General features: G+C 36.8%; 2 protein-coding genes across 2 annotated transcripts in view; one reads left to right on the top strand and one right to left on the bottom strand.

The window, feature by feature from the left end:
* ACTR3 (actin related protein 3) overlaps positions 1–24,111 on the bottom strand; it is a 65,893-nt gene extending 41,782 nt beyond the window's left edge. The window contains exon 1 of the mRNA XM_047085389.1: positions 24,034–24,111. Coding sequence (XP_046941345.1) covers positions 24,034–24,077 — 44 coding nt within the window. The 5' untranslated portion in view covers positions 24,078–24,111. The remainder of the gene's footprint in view (positions 1–24,033) is intronic.
* On the top strand, positions 23,351–24,169 carry LOC124516188 (4-O-methyl-glucuronoyl methylesterase 1-like). Its single transcript, XM_047085390.1, has 2 exons — positions 23,351–23,453; positions 23,588–24,169. Exon 2 carries the CDS (start codon positions 23,762–23,764, stop codon positions 24,164–24,166), a length of 405 nt encoding a protein of 134 aa, XP_046941346.1. The 5' UTR covers positions 23,351–23,453; positions 23,588–23,761; the 3' UTR covers positions 24,167–24,169.
* The last annotated feature ends 696 nt before the right edge of the window (positions 24,170–24,865 follow it).

Here is a 24,865-nt window from a genome sequence, read left to right as displayed (position 1 = left end):
AAGCAAATAGATTTCAAATCAAACTTTTTCATATTAAGACTTTCTCAAACCATGCATACATGTTCCTCTCCTTGTTACAACAATGTTCTTTTTTATTATTAAAATACTAACCAAAGATCACAGTGAAACATTTTTAGCTTCACTCTTCCAAAATGAATTTTTGTTTTAAATTCATAGATTCTGTCGGTATACTTTATTTTTCCACAGCCCTTGCAATTTTCTATTAAGTTCCTTTGGGTGTTCAAAAAAGTGTTTGATATAATTAAGCAACTCAGGAACACAATACTTAACCAGATTATACAATAAATCTATAAAGTGCGCACACACACACACACACCAAAATCTAAGTTGCCTTCAAGCAGAAACTCTTCCTTCAGACAGCTAGTAGACACTTTGCTAACATTTCCTCCCTTTAAGTTTTAAACATGGGATTAAACAGCTTGGCTTTCTCTTAAATTTGCCAGTTGGAGAACATCACTTAACGTAAGATTCAGACCTGGGACAAATCTTTATATTTGCAAGGCATTTATTCAAATCAATCTACAGATTCATGCAATCCTTATCAAAATCTCAAGAATGTTTTTTTGTTTTTGCATTAATAGAAAAAAATCCTAAATTCACATGGAATCTCAAGGGATCATCAACAATCCTGAAAAAGAACAAAGTTGGAGATCTCAACACTTCCTGATTTCAAAGCTTTACTACAAAGCTAAAGTAACCAAAACAATGAGGCGGTGAGGTACACACAAACTATATAGACTAATGGAATAGAACAGAACTCAGAAATAAAACCTCCCAAAAAAGGTCAAATGTTTTTTGAAAAGGGTGCCATAACCATTCAATTGGGGAGAGGATAGTCTTTTCAACAAATGGTGCTGGGAAAAGTGGATATCTATCTACATGTAAATGAATCAAGTTAGAGCTTTATCTTATACCATATGCAAAATTTAACTTAAAAAGGATCAAAAAGGAACACCTGGGTGGCTCGGTATGCTGAGTTTCTAACTTCAGCACAGGTCATGATCTCAGGATTCCATTCAAGGGTTTGAGGCTCATCAGGCTCTGTGCTGACAGCTCAGAACCTGGAGCCTGCTTCAGATAGTGTCTCCCTCTCTCTCTGCCCCTCTCTCTCTGCCTCTCTCTCTCTCTCTCTCTCTGAAAAATAAACATTTAAAAAAATGGATCAAAGACCTACATGTAAGAGCTAAAACTATAAAACTCTTAGAGGAAGTGCTCTCTTCAGCAGCACATATACTAAAACTCTTAGAGAAAAACACAGCGGAAAAGCTTCATGACATTGGATTTAGCAATGACTTATTGGATGTGATGCTAAAAGCACAGGTAACAACAAGGAAATAAATTAGACATCATCAAAATTAGCAACTTTTTGGCACCAAAGGGCACTATCAGTTCAGGACAAAGGCACCCATGGAATGGGAGAAAACAGCTGCAAATCATACACACATAGTGCCCAATTTAGAATGATTCGACCCACAATTTTCTGACTTTACAATGGTGCAAAAGTGGTAATGCATTCAGTAAAACTGTACTTTGAATTTTGATCGTTTCCTGGACTAGCGATATGCTGTATAATACCTCTGGTCATGCTGGGCAACAGCAGTGAGCCTCAGCTCCCAGTAAGCCAATGTGATCACAAGGGCTAACAACCAATACACTTACAATTACTCTGTACCCATACAACCATTGTTTTTTACTTGTAGTACTACAGTCAATATATTACATACTACTTTATTATAAAATAGGCATTTTATTATATGATTTTGCCCAAATGTAGGCTAACGTAAACTTTCCAAGCACATTTAAAGTAGGCTAGGCTAAGCTATGATGTTTGGTACGTTAGATGTATTAAATACCTATGTGACTTAGGATATTTTCAACTAATGATGGGTTTATCCAGACGTAAGCTCAATGTTAAGTGGAGGAAGATCTTTATCATCCAGAATATACATATATATGTGTGTGTATATGTGTGTGTACATACACACACATATACATATATGTATTTTCAATGGATATATATATTCTGGATATTATACACTACACATGTACACATATATTCTGGATATATATACACTATATATATATATATATATATATATATAGTGAAGAACTCAACAACAAAACAAACAATACAATTAAAACTGAGTAAAACACGTAATAGACATTTCTCTTAAAAAAAATGTACAAAAGACCAATAAGCACGTGAAAAGATGTTCAACATCATTAATAACTAAGGACGTGTAAATCAAAATGAGATGCCACTTCATACCCATTACATTGGCTATTACCAGAAAACAAAAAGAAAATGACAAATGTTAGTGACAAAGTGCAGACACTGGAACCTTGTACTGGTAGTAATATAAATGGTACAGGTGCTACGGAAAACAATATGACAACTCTTCAAAAAATTAAACACAGAATTACCACGTGATCCTGCAATGCCATTTCTGGGTATACACACAAAAGAAAAAGCAAGGGCTTGCAGACCCATGTTCAGAGCAACATTATGCATATAAGCCAAAAGGTGGAATCAACTTAACTGTCCACTGTGAAAGGGTAAACAAAATGTATATACACACCACAGAATATTAGCCTTAAAAAGAAAGAATATTCTGACACATGATACAATATGGAAGAACCTAGAGATCATGCATAGTGAAATAAGCCAATCACAAAAGATCAAATATTGTACGATTCCACTTATATGAGGTACCTAGAAGAGTCAAATTTACAGACAGAAAGTAGGACATGCCAGTAATGCAGGTGGGGTAGGGGCTGTTATTGTTTTATGGGTATAGAGTTCCAGTTTGGGAAGATGAGTAAGTTCTGAAGATGGATGGTAGTGATAGCTGCACAACAATGTGAATATACTTAATGCCACTAGACTTTACACTTAACAAGGTATTTATGTTGTGTATATTTTACCACAATTTAAAAAAAAAAAAAACTAAATTTTGTAGCTGCCCAGAAAAAAAATTCAAATTGGATACATACTGTATATGTTAAATATAAATCTAAATGCATCAAAGATTAAAAGGGAAGAAAAATTAAGATATAAGTTTTAAAAGAAAGCAGGACAATTTCTTTATAACCATGGAGTAGAAGCGGTTTTCTAACTATAATTTAAAATCTAGACACTAAAAAAAAATTAATATTTCAACTATGTAAAATTAAAAACTTCTTCAAAAAAACGTATCAAAAGTAGCCACAAGAAAAATTACTAACAGAGAAAAATTGTCTGCACTCGAAGACAAACAATCTCCTTGAAACATACAAGATACCTAACAAGGTGATGATGAGGGAGGGAGGGAAATAAAGAGGAAAAGAGCAAAGAAAGGAAGAATGCAAAAAAAAAAAAAAGGAAGAAGGAAAGGCAAAAGAAGAACTAGAAATAGCTATAAACAGAAAGGTGCTCAACTCCTTGAAGTTAAAAAAAAAAAGCAGATTAAAAGTACACTGAGATAATGCTCACACATTCACAGTTGGAATCCAAAATGACACAGTTATTTTAAAAACACTTAAACATTCGGGGCACCTGGGTGGCTCAGTCGGTTAAGCGTCCGACTTCAGCTCAGGTCATGATCTCACGGTCATGAGTTCGAGCCCCGCGTCGGGCTCTGTGCTGACTGCTCAGAGCCTGGAGCCTGTTTCGGATTCTGTGTCTCCCTCTTTCTCTCTGACCCTCCCCCGTTCATGCTCTCTCTCTGTCTCAAAAATCAATAAACGTTAAAAAAAAAATTTTTTTTTTAAAAACACTTAAACATTCACTTACCATATGACCCAGCAATTCTACTTCTACGTACATACCCAAGAAAAATAAAAACATGTGTCCACATTCGTTCAAAACAGCATTATTCAGTGTCCCCAAACTGGAAGCAAAACATATGTTCATCAACAAGAAAATAAACAAGGGCAATATAATTATACAAACCAAAATTACTCCACACATAAAGAATTTAAAAGTGTAACCCACTCTCCAAGGAAAAGTGTTCAACAGAAGACAAAATGACCCAAATACTGGAATTATCAGATAAAGACGGGAAAACAGCTATGACTATCACAATAAAATACAGAAAAGTGCACTTATAATGATGAATAACAAATATCACCAGCAACTCTAAAACTATATAAAAAAACAAATGGAAATTCTAGAATTGAACAAAGAAATACCAGATATTAAAAAAAAAAAAAAATCACGGATGAGCTAAAAAACAGAAAACAGGTAACAGAGGTAATAATCAGTGAACCTGAAGGCAGATGAGTAGAAATTACCTAATCTGAAATTGGGGGAGGGAGGATATTAAGAAGAGACATGAAGAAAAAAGAATAGAGTCTAAGAAACTTGGGAGAAAATACGAAAAAGGTCATATACTGAAGTCTCAGGTGGAGAACACACCAGATAGTAAAATACTTTTTGAAGGAGTAATGACTGAAAACTTTAGCAATTTAGTGAAAGACAGCAACACATAGATGTGAGAGGCTCAAGAAAACCCAAGCAGAATAAATAGAAAGAAACCATACTTAGTCACATTACAATCAAACTAAAAATCAAAGATAAAGAAAAAATACTGAAAGCAGCCAGAGGAAAAATACCCATTAACCGGAAACAAAATTCAAATTACTACCACCTTCTTATGAGGAGTGATGAAGGCTAGAAGACAGTAAACAACATTTTTAAAGTCTGGAGAGAATGGGAAAACAGTCAGCCCAGGAATGTACAGGAGCCAAAATATCCTTCGACAATGAAAGTGAAATGAAAACATTTTTCAAATAGAAGAAACTCACTGCCATCAAACATGGGCTAAAGAAAGTTCTTCAATCCAAAGGAAACGGGAAACTAGAGGGGATAGTGAAGTATAATAAAGAAAATCAGAAATTATAAACAGGTAAATATAAAAGACTTTTTTATACTTAGTTTTTGAACACACTTATAACTAAAGAAAAATCTGATTATCTTGTGGGGTTATACAGTACATAGATGTAATACCTATGACAACTTTAGCATAAAAGGACAGTGAAGTAAGGGGAGCAGCAGGCAAGACTTAACAGATCTCCTGAAATGCAAGATCTCTACTCCTTACGTGAAGTTTTAATTAACTCCAAAGAAAGTTTTAAGAGTTTTCTTAAAGACACATATTGTAATCCCTAAAGCAATTGTTAAAAAAAAAAAATGCCAAGAGTATAGTTAAAAAGCCAAAGGTAAATTAAAATGGAATTCCAAACAATATTCAAATAATTTGAAAGACAGAAAAGAGGAAAGCACAACAGGAACAACAAATTTTTTTTAATAAATAAATAAAATAGTATACCTAAATCCAACCATATCCATTATTACATTAAACGTAACAGACAAAACTCTCCAATTAAGAGGGACAGATTAAAAATTTTTTTAAAATAAAAATGCAAGCCCCAACTATATGTTGTCTGCATGATATGCACTTTATAAAGACAGAATGAAAAAAAATGGATGGAAAGCAAAAAGCAAGTATAAGAAGGCTGGAGTGGCTATATTCATATGCGATAAAACCATTCTTTAAGAAAAAGAGTAATATGAGGGGTGCCTGGGCTCAGTCGATTAAGTGTCTAACTCTTGATCTTGGCTCAGTTCATGATCTCAAGTTTGTGAGTCAGAGCTTCAGGTCAGACTCTGCGCTGACAGCACAGAGTCTGCTTGGGATTCTCGGTCTCCCCCTCTCTCTCTTTCTCTGACCCTCCCCCATTCACTCACTCTCAAAAATAAATTTAAAAAAAATTTTTTTTAAAAAGAGTAATATGAGAGAGTAATTTTATAATAATAAAAGTGTAAATTCATCAAGACCTAACAGTCTTAAATGTGCATGTGCCTATTAACAGTTTCAACATGCTTGAAATGTGTCATAATTAAATGCTGAGACTACTCAACTCTTACAGCAGGAAATTTTGTCACCTCTCAGTAATGGATAAAATCACACACACACACACACACACACACACACACACACACACACACAGACACACACACACACACACACCAAAAACTCAGTAAAGGCATACAGGATCAACGTTAATAACCATTTTGATCTAATTGATATACTCAAGAAGTGCAGAATATGAATTCTAAGTACACATGATGCATTCATTTTGACCACGGATGGGCAAACTATGGCCCCAAAACAAAATTCAGACTATTGATGTTTTGGTATCACTCGTGAGTTTAAAATTATTTTTATATTTAAATTTTTTTAATTTTCTTTTATTTTTTTACATTTTAGGAGTAGGAAGGGAAGTGAAAAGGGAGGAGAGGAAAGTAGCAGCAAGGACCATGCCTGACCCACAAAGCCTAAAACAAAGACCATATGTGGCCCACAAAGCCTAAAATATTTACTATTTGGTCTTTTATAGAAGTGTGCCAATCCCTGACCCAGACCAGATGCTAAGCCATAAAAAACAAATCTCAATAAATGTAAAAGATTAAAATCATAAATACATGTTCTCTGACTAAAAAAGAATTAAATTAGAAACCGACAGCAATAAGATATCTAAATAAACCCCAAACATTTGGAAATTAAACACACTTCTACCTATAATCCGTGAATCAAAGAAAAAATTGCAAGGAAAATTACTTCAAGTTGATTAACAGTTAAAATAAAAAACATCAACATGTGTGGGATGCACCTAAAGCAAAGCTTAAAGGGAAAATTCCTACAGTGCTTATGTCAGAAAAAATAGAAATGTCCATAATCAGTGACCTAAGATTCCACCTTAAGGTACAAAAAGGAGGGATGCCAGGGTGGTTCAGTCGCGTCAGACTCCAGTCCAGGACGTGTTCTCCCAGTTCATGAGTTTGAGCCCCAGGTCGGGCCCTATGCTGACAGCTCAGAGCCTGGAGCCTGTTTCTGATTCTGTCTCTCTCTCTCTCTGCCCCTGCCCTGCTCACACTGTCTCTCCCCTCTCCCTCTCTCTCAAAAATAAAAATAAATATTATAAAAAGAAGAAAGCAAACTCAAAATAAATAGAAATAAACAGTAAACAGAAAGGCAGAAATCAGGTTAATAGAAACAGAATATTAACAAGAAAAAAATGGAACTATGGAAAGATAGGCTGATCGAGAATTGCCAACATAAGGGATGAAAAGCTGATTAACGCTACCAATCATATAGAGGAGAAAATGATAAAAAAGAGAATACTATAAACCACAGCCATCATATTAAGATGTAAGGGACAAATACCTTCAAAGACAGAATTTACCAAAATCAATACAAGATGAAACAAAAAATCTATTTTGAATAACCCCAAAGCTATTAAAGAAATTATCAGTAACCCTTCCAAAAAGCAAACTCCAGGCCCAAGTTTGACTGGTAAATTCTATCACTCATTTAAGGAAGAAATAAAAATAATTCTACATAAGCCCTTTCAGAAAAGAGGGAAGAGCTTACCCCAAACCCTTTCGTGAGGACAGCATAATTCTAATACCAAAACCAGATAAAGACATTTCAAATGAAGAAAATGGCAGGCCAACATCCATCATGAATACAGATGAAAAAAATCCTTAACAAAACAAATAGAACAACATGCAAAAAGGGTATATATCATAACTAAATGAGGCTTAGCCCAAGAATCCAAGCTTGGTTTAACAGTTGAAAAATCAAGCCTCTGCTTTTTCAGAACACCTCAATTAATTTCACTACTCAACATGCTATGGGGTCTGATGCCTGCTTACTTCCCCAGACTCATCCAAATACTCACTTCACTTGCATAATCCTCAACCCCTACAAACCCATTTTTTTATCTAAAATACAATTACTCTTATAAAGCTTTAATAAATATAGTTAGGAACAGAACACACAAATCCGAGCACTTACAGAACATAAATGCTTATCCTTCTTTCCTTCTTTGTTTTATTTCACCCAAATCCTTTGTTTCCTTATAGACCCTTTCCAAATCTTCCATTTTTATCATTCCTTTTGGACACATTTGATTTTCATAGTATGATTCCTAAGCAAAATTAGTAGAGTCCTAATGCCTTTCAATTTGCTATTCTTTAATACATGGTGTACAAGTATGTATGTTCATGTATGTGTACTTTAAATATTGTTTAAGTGCATTTTGTTACCTTGAAATATCTTAAAAAAACCTTTCAAACCTAGTCCTTTTTTAATCTGAATTCTAAGCAGGAAAATTACATTTTGTGAATGTCCTTTCTTTTTTTGATGTCAATTGTAAGTGGAAATCTACATTTAAATGCAGAGTAGAAATAAAATTACGCATCAAGAAAAGTTCTATTACAAAATGCATATGTTTTTTTATTCTGGAAGTCTACAAAAGAAACAAAAAATTGTGAGGCACCAGGGTGGCTCAGTCAGTTAAGCTTCCGACTTCAGCTCAGGTCATGATCTCATGGTTCCGGACTTCGAGCCCCACATCGGGCTCTGTGCTGAGAGCTCAGAGCCTGAAGCCTGCTTCAGATTCTGTGTCTGTCTCAAAAGTAAAAAAGAAAGACGAAAGGAAGGAAGGAAGGAAGGAAGGAAGGAAGGAAGGAAGGAAGGAAGGAAGGAAGGAAGGAGAGAGAGAGAGAAAGAGAGAGAGAGAGAGAAAGAAAGAAAGAAAGAAAGAAAGAAAGAAAGAGAAAGAAAGAAAGAAAGAGAGGAAGGGAGGGAGGGAGGGAGGGAAGAAAAATTGTCAGTCTCCAGATAGCAGAATGGAGAAAAAGGAGAATTTTGTTTTCTAAATGTACAATGTTATGTCTTAAATGATCTAACCATACACATTTAACACATAACAGTGTCACATTACTTTTTTAATTAAGAGAACTTTTGAAATGATAACATTAGCCCATGAAAAAATTTTAATAAATAGTAACACTAGAAAAGTACTAATGTAAGTTTCCCTGACATGCCTATCCCCTAGCCACCTAGATGCCATCCCAAGAGTAATTATTTACATATCCTGGAAAAAATTCATGCATAGACATATACATATATTATTTTATGTCATTGGGTTATACAGGAAGTCAAATTATGAATCCACTTTACTTCTTTATACTTTCCTATATTTAAAATGTGTCATTTTCTAAATGGTTTTTAAAAAGAGAACATAATGAAAAAGGCAAAGCTATCTTACCTAATGTTTATGAAACTTGTAAGCACAATACAGTATTTTGGAAAACTAAACCAAAATTTTCCTTTATGGCCCGAGAAAGCAGGCTAGATTTACAGAAACTCTCCCTGAGCTACACAGCAATGAAAAAAAATTTCTGATGCTGATTTTGGCCAACCAGGAGGAGTAAGGAATTGGAAATGGCTTACAGAAGGGACGATAGTGGAGAATTCAAAACCATCTTTGAAGACTTGGTGACTAGAAAAATAGTGAAAATATAATAAGTTAGAAGAAAGGGATTTCCTGCACTGGGAGAAATGAATGGCAAAAAGCGAATGAGTTTTATGTAAGAAATGGTTGGTCTATCATGGTCCTAACTGCCTCTGGGGCAGGGAAAAATGGATTCAGGAGTAGTCATCAATAATGTGCTCTCTTAAAAAGAAATGAAACAAACATGATAAAATGTTAGCAGGCAATAATTGTGATAAATAAGAGTATCTGTTATGTTATTCATTATAATTTTCTAAAGGAAAAAGTTCACTTAAAGAAAGAATATTTTTAAATAATAAAACCAGTTATGCTTGTAATGTAAAACATTAGCATCCCTTATGTTGGATAGTATTTTTAATTCTGGGGACGCCTGGGTGGCTCAGTCAGTTAAGCGCCCAACATCAGCTCAGGTCATGATCTCACAGTTCATGAGTTCAAGCCCTGCATCCAGTTCTCTGCTGTCAGCACAGAGCTGGCTTCAGTCCCTCTGTCCCTCCTCTCTCTACCCCTCCCCTACTTGAGCACAAGTGCGCGCGAGCTCTCTCTCAAAAAAAAAAAAGTTATTCTTATTCTGCAAATTCAAATTTTACTTATTAAAGACATATAGTTGACAATGAGTACTTTTACTTTACACATGATTCCTATTTCTTTTTGCTTTGAAAATCATCTCACAGCAAAAAGTTACTTGAAGATTCCAATACTTTACTGATACTAAACCACTAACGGGAACAAAATCTTAAGAAAATAAATAAATAAAGTTCAAAAATGAACTGGAATAAAAAGCTACAACAAAAAAATCATTCCAGAAAAGAACAAATATGTATTGACGTTATTACTCTAAATACAGTATATGTACCTACAGCCTAGTAGGTAGGAAGTAGATAGAATTTTAACTTTCCATGTTTGAACAATCTTAAACCACATAACAAAATGAATATAAGACTCCCACACTTTAGGATGTAAAGAACCTTCATGATCTAGTGCAACCCACAATTTCCAAAATTTCTTTGTACTGACAACTACTAATTTAAAGCTGAAAGAATTCTACCTCAATATGAACAGCTTACATCTTTACCGTATCATAAAAACAAAGTATATATTAAGCATAATTATCAAATTGTAAGTGAAAATGGAGGTCTACAAATGAATTCCAATGCTTAACTTCTATAATTTCTCAATTCTCAGCTTAGCTATAGTTTTCTTTGTGCTGCTAGTGTTAGGAACTTTTACAACAAGAATGTAGTCGTGGGGAGCCTGGGTGGCTCAGTTAGTTAAACGTCTAACTCTTGCTTTCAGCTCAGGTCATGATCTCATGGTTCATGAGTTCTAGTCCTACACTGGGCTCTGTGCTGACAGGGATTATCTCTCTCTCTTCTCCCTCTTCCTTCTCTCCCCACCCCTCAGGTATGTGCTCTTGTTCTCTCTCAAAATGAATAGATAGCATAGCACAGCATAGCATGCAGTGGCTAATTTACTGGGTTTGTAAATCATATCTCAATAGTGCTGTTTAAAATAGAATAAAATACTAGAGTCAGTCTAATACTGCATTAAGTTTAACTTTTACCAATCTTCTGCTTAATGAACTATACAATCTACTGCCAAGCAAACCAATTCCAACCCATTGTTTCCCATTTAAAATCCTTCTGAAATACGGCAGGATATATAAATGAATAAAATTAACTACTTTCTGTCACACAGCTCCAAATAGGGTGAATTCCAGGAAAGGCAATCTCCTAATTGATCCCTCCCTCAAATATTTTGAAACTCCTGACCTCCCTTCATCAATAAAATATTACTGAGCACTATTAAATACTATGCACAAGGCAGTAACTTAGAGGGTGAACAAAAAAGACATCCTACCATCATGAAGCTTCCAATTTAGCTTACATTAACAAGGTTTTCTTTCCTTTCCATCTACCATATCCTACTTATGCTTTTCCAAGAATATGAGCAAGTTCAGCTCCTTCATAAACCATCCTCCAAATACGACAGCCCTTAGTAATGTCCCCAATTAAATACTAATATGCCATCTTTAATTATTTCACATACATTAGTTTCATCTCTGAAACTAAATTGTAAGTTTTTTAAAGAATAAAATCATGCTATAGCTTTCTGGATATACCACAGTATTCAACACAGAACTGAGAAGTCCAACAGTGAAATAAGTAGTTGATTACTTTTTATAATAATTTTAACTATAGCCAAAGTTGTTACTGTATGTCAATTATTTTGCTATGTTCTTTGTATTATCCCTAACAGTTATCAAAAGTATGCAAAATGGATCTGTTTAAATATTGGGAAACTGCAGCTCACCAAAAAAATCACTTCAAAGAAATACAAAAGCTAGATACGAAATCAAGTATCTATCAGCCTCCAAAGTCAATGTCTTTTGTACTGTCTCCTTTTAAACATGAGTGGTTACTTCCAAAGTAAAATCAGAGAAAGAAATAACAGTATAGTATAGTATGCTAGCTATGAGATCTTTGGCAAGCAATTTACACTCTGTCAGTTTCATCTGTAAATGAGAATAACTACCTACCTCATAGGATTAGGTATCAAATGAATTAATATTTGTAAAGCAATTAGAACAGTGCCTGGCACACAGTATGCACTATATAACTGTTGGCTGTTATTTTTATTGTCATAAATCACCATAATGAAGTCATCAAATGTGCCTACTTTCATAAACTTTCATACATTATGGCTTCATACTATCTACAACATAAATATCAAAGTAGTGCAGAATTCAAGGACATTAAAACCTCCATAACCAGCTCAACATGGATCTTTTTAATTCAACTCAAGAAGCACTTACTGAGCACCTATCATACATCAGACACTTTCAGTACTTTCTTGTACCATCTCTCTGTACCATATTAAACATCACTACTGCCTCGTACCATATCAAACCTAACATACCCAAATTCAACCTATACTTTTCTCACCTCACTTTGTTTTCTTCCACTGTTGTCTCACCTGGTACACTAGTCTTATTTCTGCCTATTAATGCTTTATTCATCCTTAAAGGCCTACTTTAGTTATCATTTCTACCAGGAAGCCTTTTTTTCATCGTCCCTGGAAAAAGTACATTTTCCTTCACCTATGATTCCAAAAAGTTTCATTCATACCTGCCAGAATATTTATCATATTGTTATAATTACATACACGTAAGCTTCCTAAAGGCAGGCACCATTTCGTAATCATCTTTATATTCCTCACAACAAAAGTATTGCAAAAGTACACATTTGCAGACACTTACTAGAGCTACTGAAAAACAACTTTCCCAACCATAAACAAAACAGACGCAAAAGCTACTTCCTATTTCCTACTTTTGTTTATAAAAATAATAATCCCACTATCTTCTGAAAAAGAAAAAAAAAAGAGTACAGCTCAAATTCTCTCAATTATAATTCTGGTTTACTATTTAAAAAATTAGGGGCGCCTGGGTGGCTCAGTCGGTTAAGCGGCCGACTTTGGCTCAGGTCTGTGAGTTCGAGCCCCGTGTGGGGCTCTGTGCTGACAGCTCAGAGTCTGGAGCCTGTTTCGGATTGTGTCTCCCTCTCTCTGACCCTCCCCCATTCATGCTCTGTCTTTCTCTGTCTCAAAAATAAATAAACGTTAAAAAAATTTTTTTTAATTATAAAGCTTAAAGAAATAACCTGTCATATTACTGCATTTATCAAGCAGGTCCTACTTTCCAAAATATTCCATACTCCCAGAATAACTAGACTGTTATACCTCTGTTCTAATGAAAAATCCCATATTATTCACACCATCATTAATTATTGCTTTCAAAAAAAAAAAACAAAAGCAAAAAACAAAAAAAAACCTGCTCCTTCATACATTTAAATTGAACACTGTGTGAAACTCACAAGAGTTTTTGCACTTTTGGGAAAAAAAATGTGTTAATTCAAACTCCTGGGTAGTAAAGAATCAAGCAGTTATCAAAATGAAATAGGAATTTAAGGCAACATAAAGAAAACCGGGCAACATTACTTCCCCATCCTCATCTTTCTCTGGACAGCAGTCACTTCTGCCAGCATCAAATCCCCACTCCTATTCTGACAAACCTACCAAGGATTAAATCTTTTTGCAAGATGAAAAGCTGACATCCCTTTACAGGACGAGGGACCCATTCCACTCCTGTCAGCTACTACACATCACATGATCTATGTCTAATCAATCTGAGCTTAGGTAAGAACACTGAACATCCCAGAGATGTTTTAGAATTCATATTGCCAGTATCTATCTAGTTGCAGCATCTTGCAGACTTCATGCAGCATGACTTTGACAGCAGACTCTCACTACCTGGCCTCTCCCTTCCTCTGCTTTTCTGAGCCCAGTTCTCCAGCCTTCGCATCAATTTTGTGATGTATACCATACCCTTTCCATAACTCATTCCTTTTTCGCCTTATATAAGCTAGTTATTCTGTTGTTTGCATCCAAGATCTCCACAAGTTACATTTCTCTCATTTCTACTTCTCATGGAGTCTTATCAATTTGAATCCTATTTCACTGGGTTTTTTTAAACCAAAGTTTTGTTTTGCTTTTTATAAAAAATGTTTATTTTGATAGAGTGAGCATGTGCACGCACACGAGAGAGAGAGAGAGAGAGAGAGAGAGAGAGAGAGAGCAGGGGAAGGGCAGAGAGAGAAGGAGAGAGAGAATCCCAAGCAGGTTCTGTGCTGCCAGCATGGAGCCCAATGCAGGGCTCAATCCCATGAACCCTGAGAGTCTGAGCCAAAATCAAGAGTCCGATGTCTAACCAATTGAACCACCCAGGCACCCCTTGTTTTGCTTTCTAAATAATTTTCCTGACAGGAAGGCAACTTGAAACAAGGCAGGCCCCTTTGAAATGCATTTTAGAAGCAATAAAATTCTCAACTAGTGTATTATACAAAAAACAAATTAACCAAGGGGAAAAAAAGCTCAAAAAGGTCTCTTTCCTTCACTGTTACCTCTACCTTTTTTGATTAGTATGAAACAAAATTTTTAAATAAATATTTTCAAACAGGAAACACAAGTTTCTTCCAAAACTGTGTACTTTCCAGATAAAATGCACCAAAATTCATCCTATACCTGAGATAACAATCTCTTTAAATTCTATTTTAGACAGGGCACCTGGGTGGCTCAGTTAGGTGTCTGACTTCCGATCAGGTTGTGATCTCACGGGTTCATGAGTTGAGAGCCCTGCTTTGGGCTCTCTGCTGTCGGCACAGGGTCCACTTCAAAGCCTCTGTCACCCTCTCTCTATCCCTCCCCTGCACACGCACGCACACTCTCTCTCTCTGAAAAATAAACATTTTAAAATAAATAAATTACATTTTAGGGAAAAAAACTGCTTTCTGGTAACCCATGTTTCTCTTAATCTATATATTCACTATATTCCAATTCAAATAGCAAACATTAAGTCCTGTGAGTCTAATAAAAAAAATTCTTATTTACAATTCCATACTCTTAAGTTCTTATTCTTAAGTTCAACTATTTCTTTTTTGTGTTTTATGCAGTCATTAATGAGAGATGACTTTTGTAATGCACTAATTATTCATTTTCAAACTGCAGCTTCAGAAATATACCCTCATTCTGAAGTTATATGTAATTAAACGTCATTTGCTTAATTGAGTTGTCCTGAATGAACAAGCAATTGTCAGTCTTACCATGTTTGATATAATTCCTGTCCTTGCAATATTCAAAGTTAATAAATAATTCAATGTCAATTAACTTGCTTATGTTTCAGGTTAATCAAATCAATGAACTGGTCACTAAGACTACCCTATATATCTCATATTTGTACTAAAAATTGGCAGTTCTAAAAAAATATTTTTTTAATGTATATTTAAATTTGAATACTCTTCAAAAACTCGGCTAACAATTTAACCGCTCTTACTGAATATATCCCAACTGAGGGCAATGAGCTCTGGAGTCAGATTGCCTGAGGGCTCAGAGTCTAGATCTATGTAACTGTAGCCACTCTTTTATGAGAGCAGGTTACTTCAGTTCTCTATACCTCAGTTTCCTCATCTTAAAATAGTAATTATATCATAGTACCTATACCTCATAGGATTTCTGAAAAGGTTATAAATAATTATCTCAAAAACATAACTCTTAAAGGGCTCTGAAAGGCTGACTTGTACACATCCCACATTGTGTCTTTAAATAACTGAAATCCAAAAATAAAAATATTTTTAAGATTTAAATGACTTAAACAATAAAAAAGCATATTTCCTTAAAAAAAGCATCACTTCGGGGCGCCTGGGTGGCGCAGTCGGTTAAGCGTCCGACTTCAGCCAGGTCACGATCTCGCGGTCCGTGAGTTCGAGCCCCGCGTCAGGCTCTGGGCTGATGGCTCAGAGCCTGGAGCCTGTTTCCCATTCTGTGTCTCCCTCTCTCTCTGGCCCTCCCCCGTTCATGCTCTGTCTCTCTCTCTGTCCCAAAAATAAATAAAAACGTGGAAAAAAAAAAAAAAAGCATCACTTCAAAATAGTAATTTCTGAACTTGGTTTCAAATGTTATGATGGTAAACAAAATTAGTTTTTCATTTGTGCCATCCAGTATGTATTTGTATCAGCACAAAAACCCTAAAGATTTCATGCACTGCACCATGCCTCAACCAAAACCACTCTAACATATTTTGTATCACTTCAACTAGTAATAAGAAACTTTAACTAATATAACTCATAAATGTGAACTCCTAAGAAAACTTTAAAGAACTCAACAATGCTATCAATTGATAGAACACTCCCGAAAGGTATTTTTCAACTCTGGATCTCTGTTTCATTTTTAAATAAGAGTGGATTAAATTATTCTTAAAGTCTTTTTCAGCTCCATAATTCTATGTAAGTCATGAGGCACTTCCCTTAATTCACGTAAGTTTCACAAATACACATTAAATGCTATTTTTGTGGTCTCAAAGTAACTGAACTTAAAAATGCTTATAGCAGAAGAAAAATGCACCATATTTAATTTACTAAGTTCTAAGACTTTAAGCAAACAACTGAAGTTTATCATAGACCAATACTAAAAATTTAGTATATATTTTTATACAGTTCCAAAATCAACCTTAAACTGTAAGACATTTTGCACCTTAATTCCCCATTTTAAGACTTCCAATCCCTTTCTTGTAACCCTTCATTCACACTAAATACTGTAACTGAAAATGTCTTCAACACCCTTCCCATGAGAATTGCATTTTCACAATGGGCAAGAAAACTTAAGAGAATATTTAAAGATTAATGTTCAACATCAGAACAGACAAAGAAAAAACACTCTTGTGAGGTGTTAGGCGTAGAGAGAAGTTAGAAAGAAAAATATATCAGACCACACAAATTGAAGGCTGTTCCTTTCCTGGTTATAAGGAGTATGTAAGAATGACTTGAGTTTAAAAGTCAACAATTTCGGGGCACCTGGGTGACTCAGTGCGTTATGCGTTAAGCGTCTGACTTGGGCTCAGGTCCTGATCTCCAGGTGGTTACTGAGTTCAAGCCCCACCCTGGGCTGTGGGCTGAAAGCTGGAAGCCTGGAGCCTGCTTTGTATTCTGTGTCTCCCTCTCTCTCAGAGATAAATAAACATTTAAAAAAATTAAATAAAAAAGTCAACAGTTTGGAAAGCTTTTTTAAAAAATCCTGGAAGAAAATTAGTAAAATTACACAAAATGGTTCTTTAGAAAAATTAAGGTATTTGTCTTTTTGTTCCGGTACAATCAATTATGGAGGTATCTCATTTATATATTGTATGGCATAAAGGTTCACATAAAGATATAAAACCACTAGTAAACAAAGTAATATTTGTCACTATCCTATTTTGAAGAATCAAATTTAAAACATTAATCCAATAACATCACCTTATCTTGCACTGTCACTTAATAATATATGAATTTATAAGAAACTATAAACCATGTTAATGGAGCGTTATTATTACTTAACTGTCTTGCTCTTACCTCTCTAAGCTACTGGCTATTACAGATCAGTAATGTCATTAAAGAGCCTACAAGTTCCAATAGAATTACAGAAGAGCATTCAAATGCTTTTCTTATAGGGGAATTTTGTTTCAGAAAGCATTACTTGAAGCTACCTTTTAACCATTCCATACTTCTGCCCCTATTCCAATCATTTACCTGTTTTCACTCTTTAGAGAGGGAGCACACTGGACAAGGAAGACCACTGTGGAGGGAAATTGAGCTGTATGGTGAGCTAAAATCTCCTCCTAAGGATTCCTCCTCTTAAAAATTGAGAGGAAACAGATGACTGGTTGTCAGCACGGCTGACTTCACTTTAAGCCACAACTGCTCACTCATTCTTACTGTGAAGCTCAAGAAGCCAGATTACATATCCAAGATTTCTAAAAGAAGGAACATTAATATTCAATCTTTGTTTCTCTTTATCATTTCATTAGCTTCAATTTACAAATTGTAATGATTATTGCCACATCTCCACCTTCATTGCTAAAGTCCCTATATTTTTAACTTCTCAAATATTTCCAATTATGATCATCATCCAAATTCAATAACAAATTCAAATACTGAACTTACTCAGCTGCTAAAAACCAACTCCCTTACTGTCCCACTCAAACTCAAAATCTTTAAATCGTCATTGATGACTATTCACAATCCACCACAAGCAAATGCCAAGCCCTAGCTATACCTCCATCCCTCAAATCAGCAAAAACATTCTGACTGTGCAAACAAGTGTGTTAAGCCAAGCACTGCAGGAGAAAAAAAATAAATAAATAAGCATAAGACACTGTGTTCCTTTCCTTAAAAAACTTCAATTCAATAAAAACAGTAGCTGATAATTGTAATAATTACAACGTATCAAGTTATTACTATACATCAAGCACTGCGCCTAGTCATTTTCATGCATTATCTCAAAAAGCAACACAAAAAAACCCACCCATACGGTAGATACTATGATCTCCAAATTACACATGGGGAAAATATGACGTGAAGAGTTTGAAGTATACAAAGTCATACAGCTAGAAAAACACTGAACTAAAAAGCAGCTATGACTACAAAGTCCTTGCTAACCATAAACAATACAAAGAATAATTGCTTCAATTATTGTACAAACAAAAAAGAAGCGACCCTTCTTTCAGAAGTTTCAGAACTTGTGCAAAGCTGGTGCTGGGAGGGTTGCTTAAAAATCATCCAGACAGACCAATTAAATGAATATTCCTGGGCCCAACCCTTGAGATTCTGAGTCACTGGGTATGGGGTGTCTCCCAAGTAGTTTTTTTTTTTAAACCATACCCCTAATTCTTGTTCAGCCTTTCATTAGCTCATTCATTGAACAAAGATGTGAGTTCATATTCTATGTGTCAAGTCCCATAACTTCATCCCAAATACCTCCTCTACATCTGATCCAACCACATTCCATTCTGCAAATATTCTAAAAGCCCTCTTTACAACATTTAACTCTTCTCCTAAAGGATTTTGATTCCCTACCAAATAAATATTTTCAATCAAAGCTTTCCTGACATAAAATGAACACGAGGTAAAGTAAGTGCTCCATAAATGTTAGTTCTTTTTCACCTTATGAAAATAGATTTGCATTATGTTATTACACGGTCCTCAATTTGTAAGGGAAAGGAGAGGCACAACATAGGCTAACAGGGCTAAACACAAGAAGCAGCTACTCTCTCCTTTCTGCTGCATATGCTTTTCCTTCCCCTGTGTATATCCAAACCCTTCAAAGGAGAGTGTGCATCCTACCTTCACTAATACTGCTTGGATTCTTCTTGACCACAATAATCTCTTTCCTTACAACCTAATGAACAGCTATTACTGTCAGAAAAGTAAAGACTGTAACATTTGATTAAGTGGTCTTTTACCATCCTAATTTTTTAAAATAATTTTTAGCTCTTATCTCATTAAGATTCTTGAGAGCAGATTGTATTATACATTTTCATTATAATTCCAAGAGTGTCCAACCTTCTGTCAAGTATATAGTTAGCTTTGATTTGGCAATACCACTTTTTCTACCTGTAAGAGTGATCCTTAAGTTACTAACGTAACTTTCTGCCTTTATAACATCAAAAATGAATTGTCAAAAATATACAAAAACGATTGAAAACTGCCAAAGATTCATCCTCAATGTAAGAAGCATATCATATGGTATAGGGACTCTCCCACACTTATTTGCTATAATAACTTGCTTAAGTAGTTTAATTTCACTAAACCCTAAATTTTTCTGTCTATAAAATAGAGCTAATTCTCAGAGTGACATGAAAAGTAAGTGAGGTAAAGCATTTAGCACTAGGCCTGATATGTAATTCTTCATAAATATTAGCTGTTAGTATTTTTTGATAAAATCTAGACAGTAAATTTTTTTCCAGAAGTTAAATTTAAGCAAAGTGACAAGAAAATAAGCTAGGAATTCATGTATCTAATATATATATATCAATCAAATCAGAAAAATCTGCACAAGAATGGCTTCTCTAATTCATTAAATCAAATGTGTAAGTCTAGGATTTATAATCATATTTTAAAGAAAAATAGAATTAACCTTACTAACAAAAATAAAGCAATGTGCATAGTTCTGATAAGGGGCTCAGGAGTCCCCACAGTGTAACAGAAAGAACACAGGGCTTCAGTACAGAAAGGCTTAAGTCAAAATAGCAACTCTTACCACCTGCTCACTACATGCCATTAAAAAAGTAATTTAAATTTGTCTAATCCTGTTTTCTCCCTTGTAAAATGAGGTTAAAAACAGCTGTCACAAAACTAAATAAAGTAAATAAAAATCCTGGCCGGAAGATCCTCCACTAGTGGAGTTTTCCATTCTGTGCTTAAAAATAAATTTCTGAACAGTGTTTTACAATTAGGCTGGAAGGTTCATCACATACAATGAATATACAACCCAAAGCCCATACTTCACCACACAAAATTTGCATGCAGGAAAAGAGATTGGTGGGAAGGGAGAGGAGAAAGATTGTAGGAAGTCTAAGTAAGAATCCAACTTCTCAACAGGTGCCTGTTATACTTCAAAGAGCATGCAAAACATGACCCATGAAGGAATAAGAATTTCAATGTTTTTTGGTAACAAGATACTATGAATGCTGGAGATGGCTGGAGAAAAATTATTAAATACTATGTACAGAATTCACATATGAAACTTGAACTCCCCACTTATGTTTTTCCTCACCCACTCAGCTCTTCCCCATTGGCTCTCAAAGAAAATCACCCTATCTGTACTAATTGCAAGAATGCAGCCACAGTATGAATTATATAAGCTGCTTATCCACGGACTCCAACAATATATTTATGCTTATATTAAAATTTCTAGGAAGCTTAAGTGAATTATGGAAATTCCTGAATTCATTCTAAATCTGAATGTATCTAGATACCAATATATAACTCTACAACAAGGCTATATTAATCCCTGCTGTCATAATGAAGATAATTTACCAACACAGTATTTATCAGGGAAAAATGAAAGAACGGGGGAAAAGAAAATTTCACAATGCAAAGTTCTATAATCAAGCTGTAGCATAGAAAATTATAAGGAGTTCCTTCACTTGGCTTGAGTGTTGAAGAAAAGAATAAATGAAATGAATGAAAACATGCAAAATATAATTTAGGATCCTCTTAACTTTGCAAGTGTTACAATGTTATAAAAATGCTTTTTAAAAAAATGTTTCTCTTGGGGCACCTAGGTGGCTCAGCCAGTTGAGAGTTTGGCTTCAGCTCAGGTCATGAACTCACAGGTCCTGAGTTTGAGTCCCGCATATGCTCTCTACTGTCTGTGCTGAGCCTGCGTCAGATCCTCTGTCCCCCTTTCTCTGTGCACTTCCCCTGTTCAGTCTCTATCAAAAGCATTAAAAAAAAATGTTTCCCTCATCACACATAGCAGGTTTGAGTTTTGTAATTGTAATATTAAACAACCAGCTCTATCGATGAGAATCTCTACCCAAATTTTATTCTACAGTACTTTCCCAGTGCAGGAAAAAAAAAAAAAAAAAAGCATAGATATTAATATGAAAGTATTATTTCTAAATTCTTTTCAAAAGGAGTTATTTTCTTTTATGATCTGAGCTAAGTGATTCTTCATCTTATGTTGACATAAAGGATCTTTGCTAGAAGATCTCTAATTTTAAGTCTGGGGTATTAAGGTTCATGTTTCCTAACTCATAGCTTTTCTTATCTGAGAACACCAAGTTTCATAGATGGTCACTTTTTCAGTCATCTTTTTCCTAACTTACATAATGAAATGGAATGAGCAGCCAGATTCAGGTTATAACTTTTCACTTACATTAAGTAGGTAATTGTAATTATAGACCAAACAGATGAATGTATTCTCTAAAGCACAAAGGAATACACAAATTATAGGTGCACAATCTGCATCTGGGGACCACGGTATTCTGAAACATAAAACTCCCTATTAAGGCCTTACTAAGATACGCTTATCGCAGGCCCCATCTCAATGAGCTATCCTCTCTGTGCTAATAAACCTGAAGGTGTGACTCTTCTGGAGCTGCATTAATAGGCAACACAGAAGACCAAAAAACCTTTTGAAGACCAAAATAAATGGAGTTCTGACAGATGGTAAGAAAGGTGAGAGGGAATGGGGAATCTTAGTTCCATTCAAATCATGAGTGTCCAGTTAACTACCTCACCTTGTGAGGTAAAACTAACGTAATAAAGTGTAATAATGTAATAATAACAGAAATTTTAAAATAAAAATAATCCCTATGATAGATCAAACCCCTCCTGCACCACCTCCTGGTCACTCAGTACGTGTTTTAAATTCAGGGTTGCCCTATCAGAAGGAGGTCATTTAAGGACAGTCAACCTCAATGAAATACCTAATACACTAACTCAAAAATAACCAGAACTGTATTTCAAAAGGGGAAAAACAGAGTGAGAAAAAGTAACATCCTACTTAAGATGTTAACCATGTTAGTTATTAGGGTTACAATTATCTACACTAATTTTGTTAACAGCCCCATAATTTCTAAAGCATAAAATATTAATTATGTAGCAGTATTTTTCACTTTAACAAAACACACTTGAAAATTCCTTCTCACTCAGGCCAAATCTAATTTTAGAACTGACCCTAAGCACGAAACTAGTGGCCAATTAGACTGAGAAAAAAAAAATAAAATACTGAGTTGAGAAAATTAGACTGGATAAAAAATAATAACTTTAATAAGCTGTCCGTCAGAAAAATACATTTAGAAGTTCCAAGGCTAAAGAGGGTGGTGTTTCCCAAAGGAAAATATTAATGAATCGGTTGCTTCCACATGCACGGCTGGGATTTTAGAACTGTCAGACTAACAAAGTTATGAGCATGAAGATTAGAGCTGTTTTACGGAGAGCAAATGGAGTGAGGAACATACACAATCCTTCAAGCAACAAAAGTTTACTCATTAATTAAAGGAGGGAGGCAGACACCCTACCTCTCATAGCCCGCCTCCTCCCACTAGATTATTTAGGGAATTAGAAATGTAACAATGTATCAGCAGTGGACACACACACACACTCCCTGCACTGTAACTTAAAGCAGTCATTCCACATTAAAATATAGACAATATTTTCTATGAAAATACAAGTGCACCAAAAACTCTTAAGATGCCTATTTATTTACTTTAACGCCATTCTACATATTAAACTACCTTACAGATCTGGTGACTCTTTGAAAAGCAAGTACATCCCTTTATAACTCAATACCACCTTCCGTCCCGACTTGAGATACCTTCACAGAATGAATGCACAAAACTTCCATTATTTTCCTGGGTGCTTCCCCTCCTCCTCCCTCGCGAAACACGAATATATATCTTTTTGAGTTCACATAAATTGATAACTAGCACCAGTAACTCAATCGATTTTAAATATGCTTAATCTTGAAAGTTCTAATAAGATGTGTTCAGGTTGGAAACGAAAAACTACCTTATAAGGATATAAAAGACAGAAAGCAGGAAGCGGCTTTGACAAAACTAAGGAAGTTGCAGCGCGCTTGCTCACTGGGGGACTTTTTTGAGGCAAGAGAAGTAACACATGACATCTTTCTCTCTCAAATTAAAATGTGACTTGGTTCACCGGTAAAAGCGCAGTGGGAGATGGAAAAGACCGCGAGTCGGAAAGGAAGAGGAGGTGGGTGGTCAAATGAAAGCCCCGACCTAGGTTCCCATTTTCAGAGTCCGATTCTTCCCTTTTCCCACCCACACCCTGGGCAGTGTTGTCACAGCAATCTTGCAAAACCTACAAGGAATGCTTCTCTCTTCTAGCTCCTCTGCCAAGCTGTCCCCGCGCTCGATCCACTCGGTCCCAAACCCACAGGCAGGAAGAGACGCGGAGGAAAAGGAGAGCCGGGTGCGCCGGGTGGCGACCACCCCGACCGCACCGCGGGCCCCGGAGGGACGACCGACCCCAAGTCTCCTTGGGCAACGCTGCCCACCGCGATGGGGGAAGGGCCGGGAGGGGTCCCGCGGAGCAAGCCGCTCCCAGGGGGGGTTCTCGGCCCCGCACGCCCGCCCGGGTCCCAGAGGGTGAAGCGAGGCGACAAGGGAGGCCCTGGCTCCGGGCCCCACCCCTCGCAACACGGCGGGGCTAGGGCTGACACGGCCGGCGGCAGCACCTTGCCGCAACACACATCTCCCGACCCCCACGGTCCCCCGCCATTTACCCCCCCTCCGCCTCAGTTTCCCCACCCCCCGCCCGTCAGCCCCCTTACCCCGTGCCACAGTCCACCACACAGGCCGGCAGCCGTCCCGCCATCTTCCTCCTCGCCTGCTGCTGCCGCTGCCGCCGTCTGCTCCGTGCTGATTGGGGCCAGGGATTGGCGGCGGGAGATCGGAGCTATCTGACCATCCACAGCCGGGCCGCCCTCTCCGTCCGGGGGGGAGCCGGGAAGCCGAAGCAGTAGCGAGAAAGCAGCAGGCTCGGTCAGCGGCTACCACTTCCGCAACCCAGGCGGGCAGGCAGTCCCCGCCCTGCCCCGCCGCGGCCTCCTCCCCCTCTCTCTCTCCCCTCCTCCTCCCTCCTGCCCCCACCCTACAACTTCTTCCCCCCACGCCGCCTTGCCCCGGGAAGCCAAGATGGCCGCCGGTGCCGCCGCCCCGGCCAGGCCAGGCCCAGGCCGCGAGCGCTCCCGCTTCCGGCTCCGAGCGGGAGGGGCGAGAGAGCATGCGCAAATGACGTGCTGCCGCCGGCCTCCGCTCGCGTCCGGCTGTTAATGAAGTCCACTTCGGGTTTTCCCGAGGGTAGGGGCGGGGAAGTCGGCCTCAGCTTCCAGATCTCCTTCTGAAGCTGGAAGGGCTTTTTAGTTTCAATTACTTGTGTGGTAGGTTGAGGGAGGAATGGAACTGCATCCGGCAGCCGCGAGTATCTTCTCCAGTGCCCCGGGGAAAACCGGCCTAACAGAAAACGTTCTCAGCGGCACACAACATTTCTTGTAACTTGGAGAGTCTGCTTTTCTGGGTAGAAAAGCGATTATCAGACCGAGGGTGAGCAGTCGGGAGGGATAGGTGAACAAAGGCTTGCACCATGACTCTTCTGCCTTTGTG

This window comes from Lynx rufus, unplaced genomic scaffold (genome assembly GCF_022079265.1).
Source record: "Lynx rufus isolate CCGP_SWC_20201006 ecotype Redwood Valley unplaced genomic scaffold, mLynRuf1.p SCAF_2, whole genome shotgun sequence".
Taxonomy (NCBI): domain Eukaryota; kingdom Metazoa; phylum Chordata; class Mammalia; order Carnivora; family Felidae; genus Lynx; species Lynx rufus.
This window is presented reverse-complemented; position numbering and strand designations above follow the sequence as displayed.

Bases quoted from the DNA above. Each gene is read 5' to 3' on its own strand.
- LOC124516188 (XM_047085390.1), top strand. From the start codon at position 23,762: ATGGGGGAAGGGCCGGGAGGGGTCCCGCGGAGCAAGCCGCTCCCAGGG.